We start from the raw sequence: 16418 nt of genomic DNA on the forward strand, positions 1-16418 counted from the left end.
AAACCAAAACAAACTCCCATGTACTAAGGGGGAGGTAGCAGGTAACTATCAGCTGAAATTTTGTGGATGTTTTGTAAGCACTCTATAAAGATGACAGTTTGCATTCAACTTAGCATGCTCCTTGCTGCTACACAGCTGCAATGTGCAGTGAGTATTTCTCTAGCAGTACACAAAGCAACTTTGGTGTTGCTGTTGATACAGGAAAATCCTGTAACAGCCACCAACTGATAGTTGGTATTACAGCAAAGTAAACCATAAAGTCTGCTCGGTTCTCTTGACTAACAAAAATCAAATTTCAGCAAAGTTCAGCAAAATTGTTAAGCCTCTATACTGGCAATTTCATTCAGGAATTACTTCCAAACATGGTTTACAATTCATGACTAGGGCAGTCAGAGCAAGTACCATATTCTGTTGGTTAGTTCAAACTCCACCACTGCAACCAAAGGAGATGCTTCTGTTGATCGTAATTTTGTGAAAGCGGCGTCCAGCATTTAACTGCAGAGGTGACAACTCAAAGTGGAAGGAGCTTGGCAGGGCTGAGAAAAATGTGTCTAACTATGCAAATTTTAAGTCATTATCAACACAGTATATTTCTGCAAACAGCACACAGAATGCTCAAAACAAGAACTGAAACATCACCCTGCTTGAAGAATAATGTAATTTTTTTTCAGAACAAGTTAGACATTAACAACAAAAGTAGTATCTAAATAATGTGATTTTGAATATTTAGATTCCAGCCTGCTTGGCTTCCTAAATGCTTCGGCATAAACCAAGACAAAATAATGCAATGAAGCATTCTTTGACAATTTTATATTAAAACAAGGTCACAAACCTCATCTGGAGTTCCAGACTGCTGTGTCTGCCAAGCTTCCAGTTGCCTTTCAAGTTCCTTTCTTAGCTCTTCAGGATCTCTAACAACATGCTAGAAGTGTAGTTATGAGATTTATGAGACAGAAAAGTAAGTTAACACATCTGGTGATCCCCAAACTATAAAAAAGGTAAAATGCATTGTTCTTACTCTTTTAGACACAAAAGTATCTGAAAAAAAACTTAAATGAAGATTCTAAATCTCCATTTTTTTTTAATACCTTCTGTGTACAAAAAGGATAAATACCTCCCCACAAATACCTGCACCTGTGACACAATCAACACAGAAACAAAGCTAGAAGCATCTATTAATACATTTCTTTTACTTCTGTTGTGCTTTCAGGGACAACTTCTCTTCCTGACTTGTAAAACCATAGTTTAGCTAAACAGCAGTACATGGTCTGCACAGTGTGCAGGTTTATGGATTAGGGAAAATACACCTACGAATGCGAACTCAACAGTACCAATAACTTCTCATTCCTCAAGAAGTAGCAGCAGTCCCTCTCTTTACCTACTGCAGGTTTAAGGAGGGCAGGAAGAATGTACAAGGAGGGGGCTTCTTCCCTCTCCATTTTGCTGAAAGAGAGACTTGCGCTTCTCCACAAAGCAACGTTCCCCCCTTCTGCAAGATCTCCCCCTCCCGTTTCAGGTTTTGCATGTCAATTGAAAAAAACCAAACAAACAAACCCACAAAAAACCCACCACCCACCCACCACAACCAAAGAGGCACTTAACTTATTCTGGCAACAGGAGAACACTCTTGCATTCAGCAGCCCTCTTCCAACGAGCTACAGCATTTAGCATTAACGTGGAAGTACCAGGTATAGCTGGCACACAGTCCCTTCCGTGTTGCATAGGAATAGTAAAACATTGCCCTCCAAGTACGTACTCAGGACACAATATTTTAAGCATGAAAGGTCAACACTTCTAAATCACTGAAAATGTTCCTACTTTATCAACTGGTTATCCAGAATCAACTGCTTCTATGCCATAGCTCTTTATGATAAAATGTGCTTTTTCACAACTAACAGTTCATAGTGGGAAACTGAGTGTTAAATGAAGCTCTAGGATTTTCTAGGCTACAATAATATTTTTTCAATGGAGACATTCATAAAAGGCTCACAGAAGTTCTACACTTGCAGTCAGCTTTTTTAAGGAAGTAATATATTGTGATGAATTAACTGAGGTGAATACTTTGCGGTGAACACAACGATGTTTTAAAGTCACTGATGCCCAGCTTTCTCATCGCTCTGAACCCTTTATCTTCAGGCACACACCCCCTTGCCCCTCGCTTTCCACTCTGTCCAAGCATTTGATCAGCAGACTCGTCTAAGCAACACGGCTCTTGACAGTAACAAAAACAAAAGCTTCTTTTTAAAAGAGTGAGGATGGGACCTTCTCACATAAGGATGAAGAGAACTTGTCATTTTAAAGTCATCATTCAGCTGCATAAACAGCAGTTTGTTGTGTGCTACTTTCCGTTCTGCTATTAAAGAACGGCAAGATACTGAGTTGTGTGAATTAAAGTAATTTTAAACTTTTGCATTTACAGAGTTTCATTAACACAGGTCAAATAAAACAGTCTGTTTCTACTGCTGTAATTATAAGACGACACATTGGACATCATACCTGGGGAGTATCCATCAAAAACTGATGGGCTGTATGTATGGTCGAGTCCTTGCTTCTCTCTGGCTTCTCTTCAGTCACCTTTGGATGCTTTTCTGTTGCAGACTTGTTGACATCCTCAGAGTCAAAAGTTTGGATCTCTGGCTCCACTTCACTTGCTCCTACAATCACAGAACTAATTACATGCTTTGTGGACTTCACATAATGCAAGAACCAATATTGTATCTCAACTCTTTAACAAAGTGTCTAACATGCTTTGTAGTGCAACCCAGACATCATTTTAAGAGAAGTGCACAAATTTTGAGACAATCAGTTCTAGGAATAGGATGAACACACCTTGCAACTCACTGCAACTCATTGGAATATATGCCAATTACTTATGCAAATTGTTTTCTTGTCTTATAACCTTTTTGCCAAATGAACAAAATATTAGTGAACAGATCTTTTAACACCTGAAAATTCCATTCATGAAGTGCATTTTTGAGCTTCATGGCCTCTCTGACAGAGTGACAGGAGGTATAAAGCAATTTCAAAACATTCAGAAAATCATCATTAAAACAAATGGCAATCTTTTCTTATATTTCCTGTCTAGTTTTGTAATGGAACAGTTTCCTATAAATCAGAAATCAATTTACAAATAAAGGAATGGACCAAAGATTTTATAATTGTTTCTACTTGTAGGAAATGTTTCAAAGATCCTAGTGTTTTAGAACATACTGATAGAGAATCACGTGGAAAACCAGACTGACTACACGCATGCCTGTACCAATGCCTGTACACGCTAATGAGTCTAGCAAGAGATTTAAATGAAGAGATTGAGCCTGAAAGGAGTGGGAGGCAAGAAGGTGAATTTGGTCTCCCCTCTCCAGCCAGCTTTTGCTTTGTTTGATAAGAAAACCACGCAGAATTCCAAGCTAGCGTCATTTACTTAGGTTCATCAAAATTAAATACTTCTGTTGCAACTGGCAGGAGATACTTATTTATATCTCGCTTATGTTGTTTGTGTGGGCTGTGTGGCTGACAAGTCAGACCTATCATCTTCTCATCTACTAACAATTCACATCTGATAGCCACATTCGGTTATGGCAACTCAGGTTTGTTTCATTCCCACTTATGGAAGAAAGCAGTCAGAGAGTGACACTTCAGTGCTACCGCACAGGATGTTGTTCAGACCAGCTCCTCAACCTCCTTGACGTTTTGTCAGAAGCTACGCATAAAAAAAGTTACGTGGTGCTGATGCTGGTGACACTGGAATGCATTGTTATGATGCCAACTCACTTAATTAATTGGCATATGTCTAACAATGTGTGCTTTTTACTTCTTCACTTCAAAGAAGCAGATAAAGACGAGAGACCATTAACTGGAAAGAAAGCAGCAAACCCCTCTGTCACTCAACCAACTTAGCAAAGGCTAATAATGCTGGTTACTAGGCAGGAGTAAGAATACTGCTGCAAAAAATTCAATTGAGAACTGATGTTTTAGTCCTGTAAAACGTATACTCATCCATTAAATGTAAATAGAAATACCTACATATACATTTAAAGATGCATATCAGCATACGTTTAGAATGTTTTTTTAAGCTAATATACCAGTTTTAGTGGCAGTAGACTTTTTTTCTGGCTTCAGCTCCTCTGTGTCTACTGCTTTGAGATCCTCGCTGTTCTGCATTTCTGTTTCCATTTCTGTGTCTTCAGAATCTCCCTCTTCCTTTTCTTCAAGAGGCATAATAGGTTTCTCTTGCTCCTTGCTAGCTACATCTGTACAAATGCAACAATACTTGTTAAGGGGAACGAGGAAGGAATAGCAAAGTTGTATTCTGAGGCCACTGCCTGTCAGTTTTAGTGAACTTCAGAAGAGATTGGAGCTATTGTCTCAAACCTCAGTTTTATCTTTCACTGAGCTGTGCCATGTTGTGTCAATGAGCTACTGCTCTGAAAACTTGATGAATAAAATAGTTACTTCAAGAGAAACCAAATTATTTAAAGTAATGTTTTTAAAGAAACATCCATTTGTTTATACAGAATAAAGAACCTGTTGCGTTTTCCTAAATATTTGGAACATGTGGTAGCAGTTTGGGCTTCAAAATAATTTAAACAAGACTTGGAGAAGACAAATTTAGTTTCTTAAACTGAAATCCATTTTTGTGAGTGAATTCAGTATTTTCAAAAATGTTATCGTTAGTTTGAACCTGATTGCCAACAAGTAGCACTTACTGTAGTGAAATGGTGCTATATCTTAAACCAAAGCAAGGACTTTAAACATACGTTTAAAAAACATACTCTGAAAAACTACAGAAAATAGGAGCACCTCAGGATTTGATTCTGCAATGACAACTCTTTACAGCCAGAAATACCAACGTACCATATGTCTGTGCATCATAGTATTCAGAGCCTTGTTTGATATGTTCGAATGCATCAGCCTCCTCCATGTTTTGTTTAGGCTGAGTTGTATTCTGCTTTGCTTCACTGCTGGATTCTATGGTTCTCAATCGCTTGTGGATGTGTTCATTGTGGTCTCCCATTGAGCGTTCATTGTCTGCCTGACCAGGTTTCCTCTTGAAACTCTGGAAAAACCCCCCAAATTAACACCATGAACTTCAAGTGAGCTGCAACCAAACACTGATTAGAACAAGAGTTCCGACAAGGAGAAATTGAGTCCTGCCTATTTGTTGGTTAATATTAAGACATTAAAATAAGAAAAATAAAAATTAAAAAGAAGAGATGAACCTGGGTATTTTTTCTGCTTTGCTTCTGAGAAGCCATCCGGGCCATGCGTGTGGATTCATGTCCTTCTGACTGATTTGCACTTGAAGCTCCACTTCCATTTTCCTGAGGCGGGGGGAAAAAATAATTATCAAAAATCACGAATCACAACTGTAACTGAAAATAGCAGCTGTTGTAGACAAAGTTCAGAAGTTGAAGTGCATGCAGTGCTGTGCTGCTTTCTGCTGCGAATGACAAATGGCTCACAACTGCAAGTACTATTCTTGTGGAGAGCAGACAAGACAGTTCTGCAGCTCAACTGTCAGTCTAAACTTACCACACACACCGTTTTCACTGCTATGAAGGTATCTACACTGTCTTCAATTTTTCCAGTGAATTTATAATTGGCGTTCTAAAAATTGAATCTTGTACACAGTTTTTAAAAGTATGGCAGCAGTTCCTTGATTGTAACTTGAAAACATTCAAAATTCAGCATTTTTAACTCGGATACTCCTACGTAATTTACCTCTTTAGACTGGTCTCTCTCTGAAGCCTCTCCAGCCAGCTCAACAGCACTGTCACTCTGCAGGTTTTCTTGCCCAGTCTGCCCTTGTGTTTCATGCTCCATTCTTTCCTCAGGCTCAGGGATCTGTTCATCCATCTCTGAGTTATCCTTACCCTCTTCTTCCTGAAATAACATCAGTTTATTTTAACATTCTAAACAACATTGGAAAGTGGGTACTATTGAAAGGCATTTAAACAATAATGGAATCAACAGGCACAGTCAACATGGGTTCACAAAGGGAAAGTCCTGTTGAACTAATATGATGTCCTTCTGTGATAAGGTCACCTGCCCAGTGGATGAAGGGAAGGCAGCAGACGTAGTTTTTCTGGGTTTTAAGTAGGGCTTTTGGTACTGTCACTCACAGCATCCTTCTGAAGTTGTCCAGCTGCAGGATGAGCGGGTTCATGGTGTGCTGGGTGAAGACCCGGCTGAAGGGCAGGGCTCAGAGGGTTGTAGTGAATGGGGCTACATCTGGCTGGTGACCGGCCACCAGCGGTGTTCCGCAGGGTTCAGTTCTAGGGCCAGTGCCGTTCCATATATTTATCAGTGATCTGCATGCAGGAGCTGAATGCACCGTTAGCAAGTTTGCTGATGATACCAAACTGGGAGGTGCCGGTGACTCTCTTGAGGAGCAAGAGGCCTTGCAGAAGGGTCTAGATAGATTGGAGCGCTGGGCTATGATTAATGGGATGAAATTTAACCAGTCAACGTGCCAGGTGCTGCACCTAGGACGGAGGAATGCTGGACACAAGTACACATTGTGAGAGAAGTGGCTGGACACAAGCCCCGAGGGAAGGGGTGGGGGTGCGGGCTGACAGCGGGCTCCATGTGAGCCAGCAGGGTGCCCCGGCAGCCAAGAGGGCAAACGGCACCCTGGGGTGCGTCAGACACGCTGTAACCAGCCGGTCAGGAGAGGTGATTATCCTGCCGTATCCAGCCTTGGTGCAGCCTCACCCTGAACACTGCGTGCCGTCCTGGGCCCCACAATTTGCGAAGCTGTGAAGGTCCTTGAATGCATCCAGAGGAGGGCAACACAGCTGGCGCAAGGGCTGGAAGGAACGTCCTACAGGGAGCGGCTAAGGACTGTGGGCTTGTCTAGCTTGGGGAAAGGGAGGCTGAGGGGCGACCCCATTGCTCTCTACAGCTGCCTGAGGAGGGGAAGCGGAGAGGGAGGTGCTGAGCTCTTCTCGCTGGTGTCCAGCGATAAGACGTGTGGGAATGGTTCAAAGCTGCACCAGGGGAGATTTAGACTGACATTAGGAAGCATTTCTTTACTGTGACGGTGATCAAGAGGTCAAGAAAAGGCTTCCTATAGAGGTGGTTGATGCCCCAATCCTGTCAGTGTTTAAAAGGCATTTGGATAATGCCCTTAACAACAAGCTTTAACTTTTGGTCAGCCCTGAACTGGTCGGGCACTCGGGCCAGATGATTGCTGTAGGTCCCTTCCAGTTGAAACAGTCCATTCTAACAGAAGGCCAAGGAGGTAACAGGAATAAAGATGACAGAAATACACCAGTTTAGTAGTAAGCACATCTCTGTTATCTTGACAAAGGTTCTCACTAACATTACACTTACCAATGTCAAATCTGTTTCAGAGTATCAGAACACATCCACTTCTTAAGTCATGTATAAGGTACAAAAAATAAAACACACACATGCCTTCCCGCAAATGTAGTCAGGCTTCTATTTATTAACTCTCTACCTGAGGTTGAAGGCCTTGGTCAGCAGCAGGGATTCCTTTATCTTCAGATGATTCATTTTTTTCCTCATCAGGTGGTTGTGACTCTTCCTCTTCTGCTTCCGCTGCATCCTCAGTGTTCCCTGCATCTTCTTGATCGTTAACATCTTTGTTCCCTTCATCTTCCTTCTCTGCTTTATCTTCAGAAATGCTTTCTTCAGCTGGCTCTGCATCTTGATCATCTCTTTCTGATTCACCAGCATCCTCTTCATTCTGTTCTTCTGTCTTCTCTGCCTCATTTAAATCAACAGGTTTCTCATCTATTTCAAAAGCATTCTCTTCATCTGGATTAAAAAAAATCAGAAAGGTATACTAAATTTTCAGTGAAGTACATCTGCATAAAACTGCCCAGCCAATCAAAAAAACCCCACAAAAACCAAAACCTGAGATTTCTGTACACAGAACCTATGATTTTCTATAGCAGATAATTCCTTTATATCATAATTGGTTTGTAACTAACAATACAGAAGGATGAATTCCTGTTAACTTCCTTTAACCGAATATTCTTGAGGGTCAGCTGACTTTGAGTATGTATGCTTCCGAGAATCATAGAAAAACAAAACCAACCCACACAAGCAACCAGACAATTAAATAAGGAGTTTCTAGCATAATTTAGGGTGTATTACTGGAATAACATGAGAAAGCCTGTTCTGCAGTGTGTATAAAAGGGAGGTAAAGGAAAATGTTGTAATGTTGAGTTCTTATCTGACCCGCATTTGGTGTGTTGATATTTTAGTACACAGAAGTGAATATGCAGCTGCTTCTAATACAGAATCCTACTACCACCTCTGCTTTTTCTACAGAGGAAAAGAGCTCGTTATCTGACCGTTCACCCCCCTGCATTTCCATTTGGCTTTCATCTAGGAATCTGTAAGAGATTTTCAGTTGTACCTTCATCCTCTTCCTCCTCATCACTCTTTGCATCATTCTCCAGGTTCAAATTATCAGGAAGGTCCAAAGGTTCAACTTCAGGCTCTTTCTCTTGCCGGCCATGATAAGGATCTACTTCATTCTCATCATACTCACGCTGTCAGCAAAAGAATGACGAGGGGGTGGGGGGGTGGGAAATAATAGGTACGCAGTAAGTAGGAGGGAATGCAAAGATTAAAAAAACACTACTGAATTCCCTGGATGCAGAAATACTGTATACAGTATTGATACAGTATTACATTCTGATCAGTTAAAAACAAATTTCCAATGGTACACATCCTCACCTATGAAGAGCAGAAGATTAATTTTGGCAAATGCAATTACATAAATCGGTGATAGTTAAAACCAGCAGGTTGTGTTCAGAATCTAATTTTCCTACCTGAAAGATCTCTGAACAGAATCTGCACTCCTGCATACTATGCAGAATCTTCAAGCATACTGTACACAGATTTTTGAGATGAGTCACAATGACTTAAGGTGTTCCTGTTGCTAAAAACTACAGAGTAAGAATTTTTAAGCTTTGTCCATCAAAACATCAGTTCAGCGTAAAGCCTGTTTTGGCAGCCACTACAAGTTCAGGTTAGTGCAAACAAAAATTCTTTCTGAATTATGGATCAGAAAATATACATATAATATAATGGATACAATATGGTTTACTTTTAGCTATGAAATGAACTAACTTTTTTCAACGCACTTCACAGTCTCAGAAACACTGTATTAGCGACAGAGTATGGTTTAACAGCAAGTTAACGTGTAGTCTTACCTCATCAATTTGTTCATGGATTTTCTCTTTGTTTCCACTTTCATCATCTTGATACTCTTTTTCCTCATCCTTGGGAGGCTGTTTTTTATTATCCTTGTTTTCTGTGTCAAAATTGTCATCTTTTGCAACAAGCTCTGAATCCTCCTATTAAACAACAAATCCAAAAGAAACTCAATTAAGCTACCTGTCTCAAAGTGTCAATGACAAGACATCATCTCCTAAAGAAAAAAGGCAACACTAAATAAAACTTCTGATATACTCAAATTACCCCTTTCCAAGACCAAGAGATACGCAAGGAAATGCACAGTCTAGGGCACATCAGGTTAGCAGAGCTTAATTTCTTTGATTTTTTCTTCCTACGCCTTTTCTCTTTACCTCGTCCATTCCTGGTCCAGTTTCTTCTGTTTTACTACTGGCATCATCATCATCTTCATCTTCATCCCCCCAGAGCCTCTCATCCAGTTTATCATCAGCTTCAGCATTACCAAGATTTCCCATCTGCTTATCCAGCTCTTCCTCTTCCTCTGAATTTTCATCATTTTCTGTGTACGGTTCAGAATGTGTTTCAGTACAGAAGAGAGAAAGATGACTTCTTTGTTAACTTCAGAAACATACAAGCAGTCGTATTCAGCACCTTAACTTCATCGCTTTATACAGTTAATTAAAAGATATGGAAAAAAGACAAACACTAAAACCCAGAAAAGCAGTGTGTTACCTGCTCTGAACCCAATTACGTGGTTCAGAGTATTCTCTTGGACATACTGACACACAGAGAATTCTCTCCCTCAGGCTAACGTGTCCCAGGTGCAAAACTTGGATAAGTTAAACTCTCTGTTTGTTACCCTCTCCATCTCCCACTTCCAAAACATTTTGGTATTACTGGGAGTGGGAAGGTCCATTCTGCTTTATCTATTAGTTTCAGAATTTCCGTTCTTGTGCAATGAAATTATTCCTGGCATTTTGTCAGAGATTTGAAAGTAGATTAACACTACCATAATTTATAAGCCACATTAGCTTCACATGTTTGAGCCGTTAACCCTTTCAAGTGAAGAACTGCTACCCTCTAAGTGAGTAGCAACTTGAATAAGCCTACCAAATGTTACTACTTTTTCCACTTTAAAAAAGTAAAGTTAAATTATTTTCATTGCTTATAAGTTAGCAATAATTCCATTAGTCACATTATAGCCATATTCTCAAGTATTCTGTTGATTGTCAACAGCTCCACAAAGTGACTAATTTTAAAATGCACCTATAGGTCAACTCACAACAGGAAGAAACTACTGGCTCCCTTCATTCCAAAACCATTACAGTGAAAGAAGATAGTCTTTTTCTTTGTACACTTCTTAGCATTCATATTAATACTACTTAGTATTTGTATACAAATGGCACTACTCTGTTGTTGAATGCTGAATTTTCAGTTTAGGCTTCATTATATAAGTATGAACCATTACTGCATTGATCTATAATATTTCTTATTTTGCCATAGAAGAATGAAACCTTTTTTCTCCTGTTCCCCATCATGCATTTTTCCTTCAAAGTCTTCTGACATTTCAATTGCATTGTCTTCTCCTTCAATGTCTGGTTTAGAATCTTGATCCTCTTTCTTCTTCTCTTCACCCTTTTGAAAACTGTCTTCTATCTGAATTATTAGCAAAGCCAAAAATTACTACATATGTTAAAGCTTACTTAAAGTACTACAACAATATTTATAAGCTTACATGCAAAGATATAAGCCAACCTAAATATGGGACTGAAGGTAACCTCATGTTTCTTCTACCTGAAACACCCACAACATGGATTTCAAGGACTTTTCTAGTTTTGCTTGAATTAAACAAGAACAACCCCAAACACTTGCCTGATCTTCACTTTCTATTTTGTCGCTCACATCCTTCTTGCCTTCCCCATCTCCAATACCGCCATCCTCATAATCATGAAACTGGGTTGCTCCCTCCCCAGCTTCATCTTCAAGTAATTCTTTTGGCAGACAAAACCCCTATCAAGGCAAACAGAAAACTTTCTGTAGTAGTAAGTACACCTTTCAGCTTAGTTTCTACTTAAGACTTTTGTATACATTAAATATATGCTTACCATATATCCACTGTTATCTCTAACAACTTACCTTTTGGGCAAGCTCTGTAAAAATGCCAGTTAGAACAGAAAGCAATTTTCCAGTAGTCCTGTGAGAAGCCAGTGAAACAGTGAGGTAGAACAGGATGAGGTCTGAATACTTGCAGAGCATGGGATTTAGACGCGCCAGCAAATAGCAGGACTGGTTGAAGAACTGCAGTTAAAGCCAAAGAACTGCTGTCAAACATGATTACGTACATCCTGAGATGCACCTCACGAAGACTGACAATGGATGCTCAAACCAGAAATATCAGTAGGTGGGTTTAAATACAATTTCTAAAGGTTCCAGAACTTTTTCTACATTTTCACAAAACCTAAAACTTTTCCATCTTACTAAAGTAACACCTGGCTTTTTTGCATTACAGAAGAGTATCTATATCTGGCCTTAATTTCTCATATGCTTCTAGTTCTAAGGCACTGGACAATAAGAAGCAACGCATGTTTAGCCACCAAAGGTCATAATTCCAAATCTTTTGAGACCCCCAAGCCAAAAACTCGAGAGAAACATTTTACCTGATGTTTATCGGAAGTGCAATCTTCCCCGTAAGATTTCAGATTCTCCACAAGTTCTGAAACTGCTAAAATTGCTTTTTGCACATGCAAAGAATCCAAATCAGCAGAGAGATCTTCATCCAAAAACTTAGTTATATGTCCCACTTCAATCAAGTCAAATGAGGCTGCATCCTCTTTGTTTGAAATACATAAAAAACCAGAGAAATCAAGTCAGATATTCTAAAAATCCTATAGCAAACAATCTAGAAATTTCCATCCTATCTGCTTAAGGAGACTTCTATTAAAACGGCAATTTCCTTGCGTATTGGTACCTCTGCTGGACACACTGTTTAAAGAACTTTTACGTTTGCATAGTTTAAACTCTCCTCCTCCCTCTGAAGTAAATTAATAAACTTACCATTCTCCTCTGCAGGTTTTTCTTCCTCTTTTCCATCTTCCTGTTTTCTCTCTACCAAACACTGGATGGCATACAGAACAACATGGATAACAGTTTCCACTTTTGCTGAGAAGTGCTCCACGAACTCTGCATCTGACCGTTGATTTCCTTTTGAGCCACAGCACAGGCAGTTTTACACAGAAACACATGAAATTACAGGTTACTATGTTGCCTAATGATAAACACTATGCAATTTTTACTACATAGTTCTAAAATCTTCCTAATCCTGACCTACAACTATGGCATAAGATCTGTCCTCAACATTGGCTAAGTGGGAAAAAATATTACTACACAAATTAAGTCTGCACGGAAGTTTGCAAGTTTGAATTTCATCAAGTGTTTCTGGATATCCGAATGAACATGGAGCCATCTTCTGCAGTAACCAAACTAATGAATTCCTGTATCTTCATCTAAATTACAAAACAGGCAGAAAGGAATTGTCCTTACCATTGCAGTCTGACATAGAAGCAAGAAGCTGTGTTCTCCAGGCTGTGAAGTCTGCAGATGTTTTATTAACTACTTCTTGTATATATTTTAGGCTCTTGATTAGGGCCATCTGATTTGCAGCTTGCCTGTCTTCCCCATTTGGAAGAAACAGGGACTCTATGCCTTGTAACTGAGCCGACACTTCCAGCAAACAACTCATAGCCGATGTGCAAACTTCAAAATCTCTCCTACAAAAAGAAATACCATAATTCTCAAAGAAGAACAAACAGTTCAATTTAAGATTAAACCTTTTCTCGGGGCACAGGTAAGGGGGAAGCAGCTGAAGTTTAAAAACAAGCAGATGTGCCACATACGCTGAAGTGGAGAGAAAATCAGAGGATTATTATTATTAAATAGGCTACAGATTTATTTTAATATAAAATTTTCTGCATTAAGTTGTCATTTGAAATTCACCTCATTAACTAAGGAACTATGGGGATGAAATCCCAGGGAATCGAAGACAAACTGAGAAGCTGATGGACCAATTTTTTTCTGACTTGTCAGGGGAGTGGGAGAAGACACATACATTTGTTTAAAAAGCTAGGCACTGCATTTCATGAGAAAAAAGAATGGAAACAAGCTTCAAGAGCATCTGAATGCACTTTTAAAGACAGGCATAGGCAGATACAGAGATTCCGTTTCATGCACATGTAGAACTCACCAGGAATAAAACGAGGTCTCATGTGAAACTTGTCTTATTTTGTCCACTTCCACTTTCATCGCTTTCATGTTTGCCAGCATTGCACTCAACTGTGTAGCTACCTGCAGCCATAACTGATCCTTATTTCGCATCCTGCATCCAGGAGGCAATTGCTCAGCTGTTACTGGAGACAAGTGTTTTAGCTCTAAGGGAATTAGGTCAGGTATTCCTGTAAAAACATTTCCTACTTCAGGTCCTGAACTCTGAAAAATGTTTGCTTTGGCATCTGTCCTTTCATTGTCACCGCACTTTGTTGATTCTTCTTTTGGGCAGCATTGCATAAACCAAGACAGCTCCTCAAGAACCATCACGCACTGCATGGAAAGTTGCTGCAGTTTGTCAGTCCAGTGTTGAATACTGTCTTGAGGAGGAAATGCTATGGTATATTTTCTGTCAGCAGTCAACCTAGACTCTATCTCTTCTATACAACTCAGGAGGTTCCTGTTTAAGAAAAAAGGAAAAGTTACAATCGCTGAATTTTATGTTATACTTTCCTTTTAAAAGCTCAACCTTCAGACTAAATTCATAAGATCTAGAACATACGGACTCAGTGTAAGTCAAGCTTTTTCTGGAAAAACTAAAACAATAGTATTTTTTTTAAAGAGGTTTTGTTAATTAGTAGATTTTTCTCTCCATTGCGTATGATTGAGTTGTCTTTATGAAAATAGGATTTTGTGAGATTTCTCAGACCTACACCATCTTTTCAAACAATCCTTAAACTCCGAGTCTGATACTCAAATATTGTTAATATTCCTCCATTATAAAAGCAAATTAGCTTCTAACACACCTTCATTCTCTAAAGTGCTATGGACCAGTCAGCTCACAACAAATGATTAATCTGATTTGCAATGCGAGTCAGCAATGCAGATAAGTGTCTCAGAAGTTTTACTACTCCTGCAACTGCTAAGTTGAGGATTGGGCTTTTGTTTGTTCTGTTGTTTTTTTGTTTGTTTTTCCAAGTTTCCTAGGGTGAACAGAAACTTTGCACCAGTAATCTCCAGCCTAGATTCCCTTCCCCATACAAAGGAAATAGCTCCTGACGTAACGTCAAGAAGTTTTATGGATTACATTAGTGATGAGCATAAATATGCAGAACAACAGTGGAGTTTGCAATGAAACCGATGAGTCACGCAATGGAGTGAAAAATCACATCAAGTAAGAATTTCCTATACGCTTTTCCTTTGCAGTTTTGACACAAGATCAAGTGTCTTCCACCTTTCTAGAATTTTTCTTTTTAAGCTGTTGAGGTTTTTTTCATTTTGGCTTAAAGTGCCATCCAGATAATTTCTTTGCTCCAGATCAAATTAACAACTTGAACAGAGGCAAAATTAACATAGGCCAATACCAAATGAGAGAGATTTCACAATCTGTAGGTTTAATGGTTTAACTTGTTAAAGTTCAGTTGAAGTTCAACTTCAACTGTCTAATTAACTACAGTAATTATTTCATAGTCTTCATTTATGCCTAACTTCTTTTCCCAAATTATTTGGATTCCAAAATATTGGCAGCCATGACAGGATAACCAATATCTAACACTATCTCTTTTTGCCACCCCCACCCCCCATTTTTTAAAATCTTTTCTATCTAGACTTAATTGAATGGAGGAGAGAAATGGGAAAGTAGGGAAGAATTCTATTTTCTTCCAGCTTATTTTCCGTATTTCTTGAACTGAATTGCTTACTGTCAAACTCCTTGCCAACATTTCAGCGCTGGAAAATGCAAAATACCTCAGTAAGATCCACTGTTCTGTCAATGTGGTAAGAGATCGTCTCTGTCTGACCAGAATCTGCATGAGATGTGCAGTGAACCCTTTGCATCGTTCAATGCTACCCAGTCCAATATCCTAAAGAAAACAGATACAGAAAAAGCGGGAGGGGACAGTTAGATGAATAAGCAGACATCATCCTCTGTGCCTCCATTTCATTTCACTGAGGAGGCTAAAAGGTTACGGTTTAATTGAACAACTCTAAAAATGCAGACCAAAATCATAGTTATTAGTTTCCCCATCTTAATTTTTCTGCATCTTGTATATAACCTGCACACAAATTTCATTTACAAGTAGCTTCTGCAACAAGACATATAAAATTGCACTCTACTGCAATAATTCTTATCAGGAATTTAGTTCCAATAGTAAAGCTACCTTACATAAATGGTGAGGTACCAGCCTACATTTTTACATTCATGACCATTGCTAAAACTACTCAGAGAATCATCACAGCATCGTCGGGGTTGGAAGGCACCTCTGGAGGTCATCTACTTCAGCCCCCTGCTAAAGCAGCTTCACACAGAGCAGGTTGCACAGTCACATCCAGGCAGGTTTTGAATGTCTCCAAAGGAGACTCCACAGCCTCTCTGGGCAGCCTGTTCCAGGGCTCTGCCACCATCAAGGTAAAGTTCTTCCTCATATTCAGGTGGAAATTCCTGTGTTGCCGTTTGTGCCCGTTGCCCCTTGTCCTGTCACTGGGCACTACTGAAAAGACCCTGGCCCCGTCTTCTGGACACTCGCCCTTAAGGTATCTGTAGACATTGACCAGATCCCCTCCGAGTCTTCTCCAGGATACACAGCCCCAGCTCTCTCAGCCTTCCCTCGTACAGGAGATGCTCCAGTCCCCTCATCACCTTCATATCCCTCTGCTGGGCCCTCTCCAGCAGTTCCCTGTCTTTCTTGAACTGGGGAGCCCAGGACTGGACACAGCACTCCAGGTGTGGCCTCACCAGGGCAGAGCAGAGGGGGGAGGATCAGCTCCCCTGACCTGCTGGCCACGCTGCTCCCAACGCCCCCCAGGGTCCCATGGGCCTTCTTGGCCACCAGGACACACAGCTGGCTCGTGGGCAGCTTGCTGTCCCCCAGAACTCCCACGTCCTGCTCTGCAGAGCTGCCTTCCAGCAGCTCAACCCCCAGCCTGTGCTGGTGCATGGGGTTATTCCTCCCCAGGTGCAGGACCTTGCACTTGCCTTGGTTGAA

At 40.1% G+C, this 16418-nt stretch overlaps 1 protein-coding gene across 2 annotated transcripts in view; it reads right to left on the bottom strand.

Annotated features, from left to right (window-relative positions):
* Positions 1-16418, bottom strand: part of MDN1 (midasin AAA ATPase 1) — a 104191-nt gene that overhangs the window by 6819 nt on the left and 80954 nt on the right. The window contains exons 78-95 of one of the 2 annotated variants that reach the window (XM_037392994.1): positions 15181-15296; positions 13415-13894; positions 12715-12941; positions 12229-12375; positions 11832-12004; positions 11311-11472; positions 11047-11184; positions 10689-10830; positions 9567-9733; positions 9192-9335; positions 8390-8525; positions 7463-7782; positions 5722-5883; positions 5220-5321; positions 4855-5056; positions 4083-4250; positions 2497-2654; positions 833-922 (exon numbers count right to left, since the gene is read on the bottom strand). In XM_037392994.1, coding sequence (XP_037248891.1) covers positions 833-922; positions 2497-2654; positions 4083-4250; positions 4855-5056; positions 5220-5321; positions 5722-5883; positions 7463-7782; positions 8390-8525; positions 9192-9335; positions 9567-9733; positions 10689-10830; positions 11047-11184; positions 11311-11472; positions 11832-12004; positions 12229-12375; positions 12715-12941; positions 13415-13894; positions 15181-15296 — 3234 coding nt within the window. Of the gene's footprint in view, positions 1-832; positions 923-2496; positions 2655-4082; positions 4251-4854; positions 5057-5219; positions 5322-5721; positions 5884-7462; positions 7783-8389; positions 8526-9191; positions 9336-9566; positions 9736-10688; positions 10831-11046; positions 11185-11310; positions 11473-11831; positions 12005-12228; positions 12376-12714; positions 12942-13414; positions 13895-15180; positions 15297-16418 lie in introns of those variants that run through there. The other variant, XM_037392995.1, reaches the window with a different exon arrangement.

Source organism: Falco rusticolus, chromosome 6, assembly GCF_015220075.1.
Source record: "Falco rusticolus isolate bFalRus1 chromosome 6, bFalRus1.pri, whole genome shotgun sequence".
In the NCBI taxonomy this organism is placed as follows: Eukaryota; Metazoa; Chordata; class Aves; order Falconiformes; family Falconidae; genus Falco; species Falco rusticolus.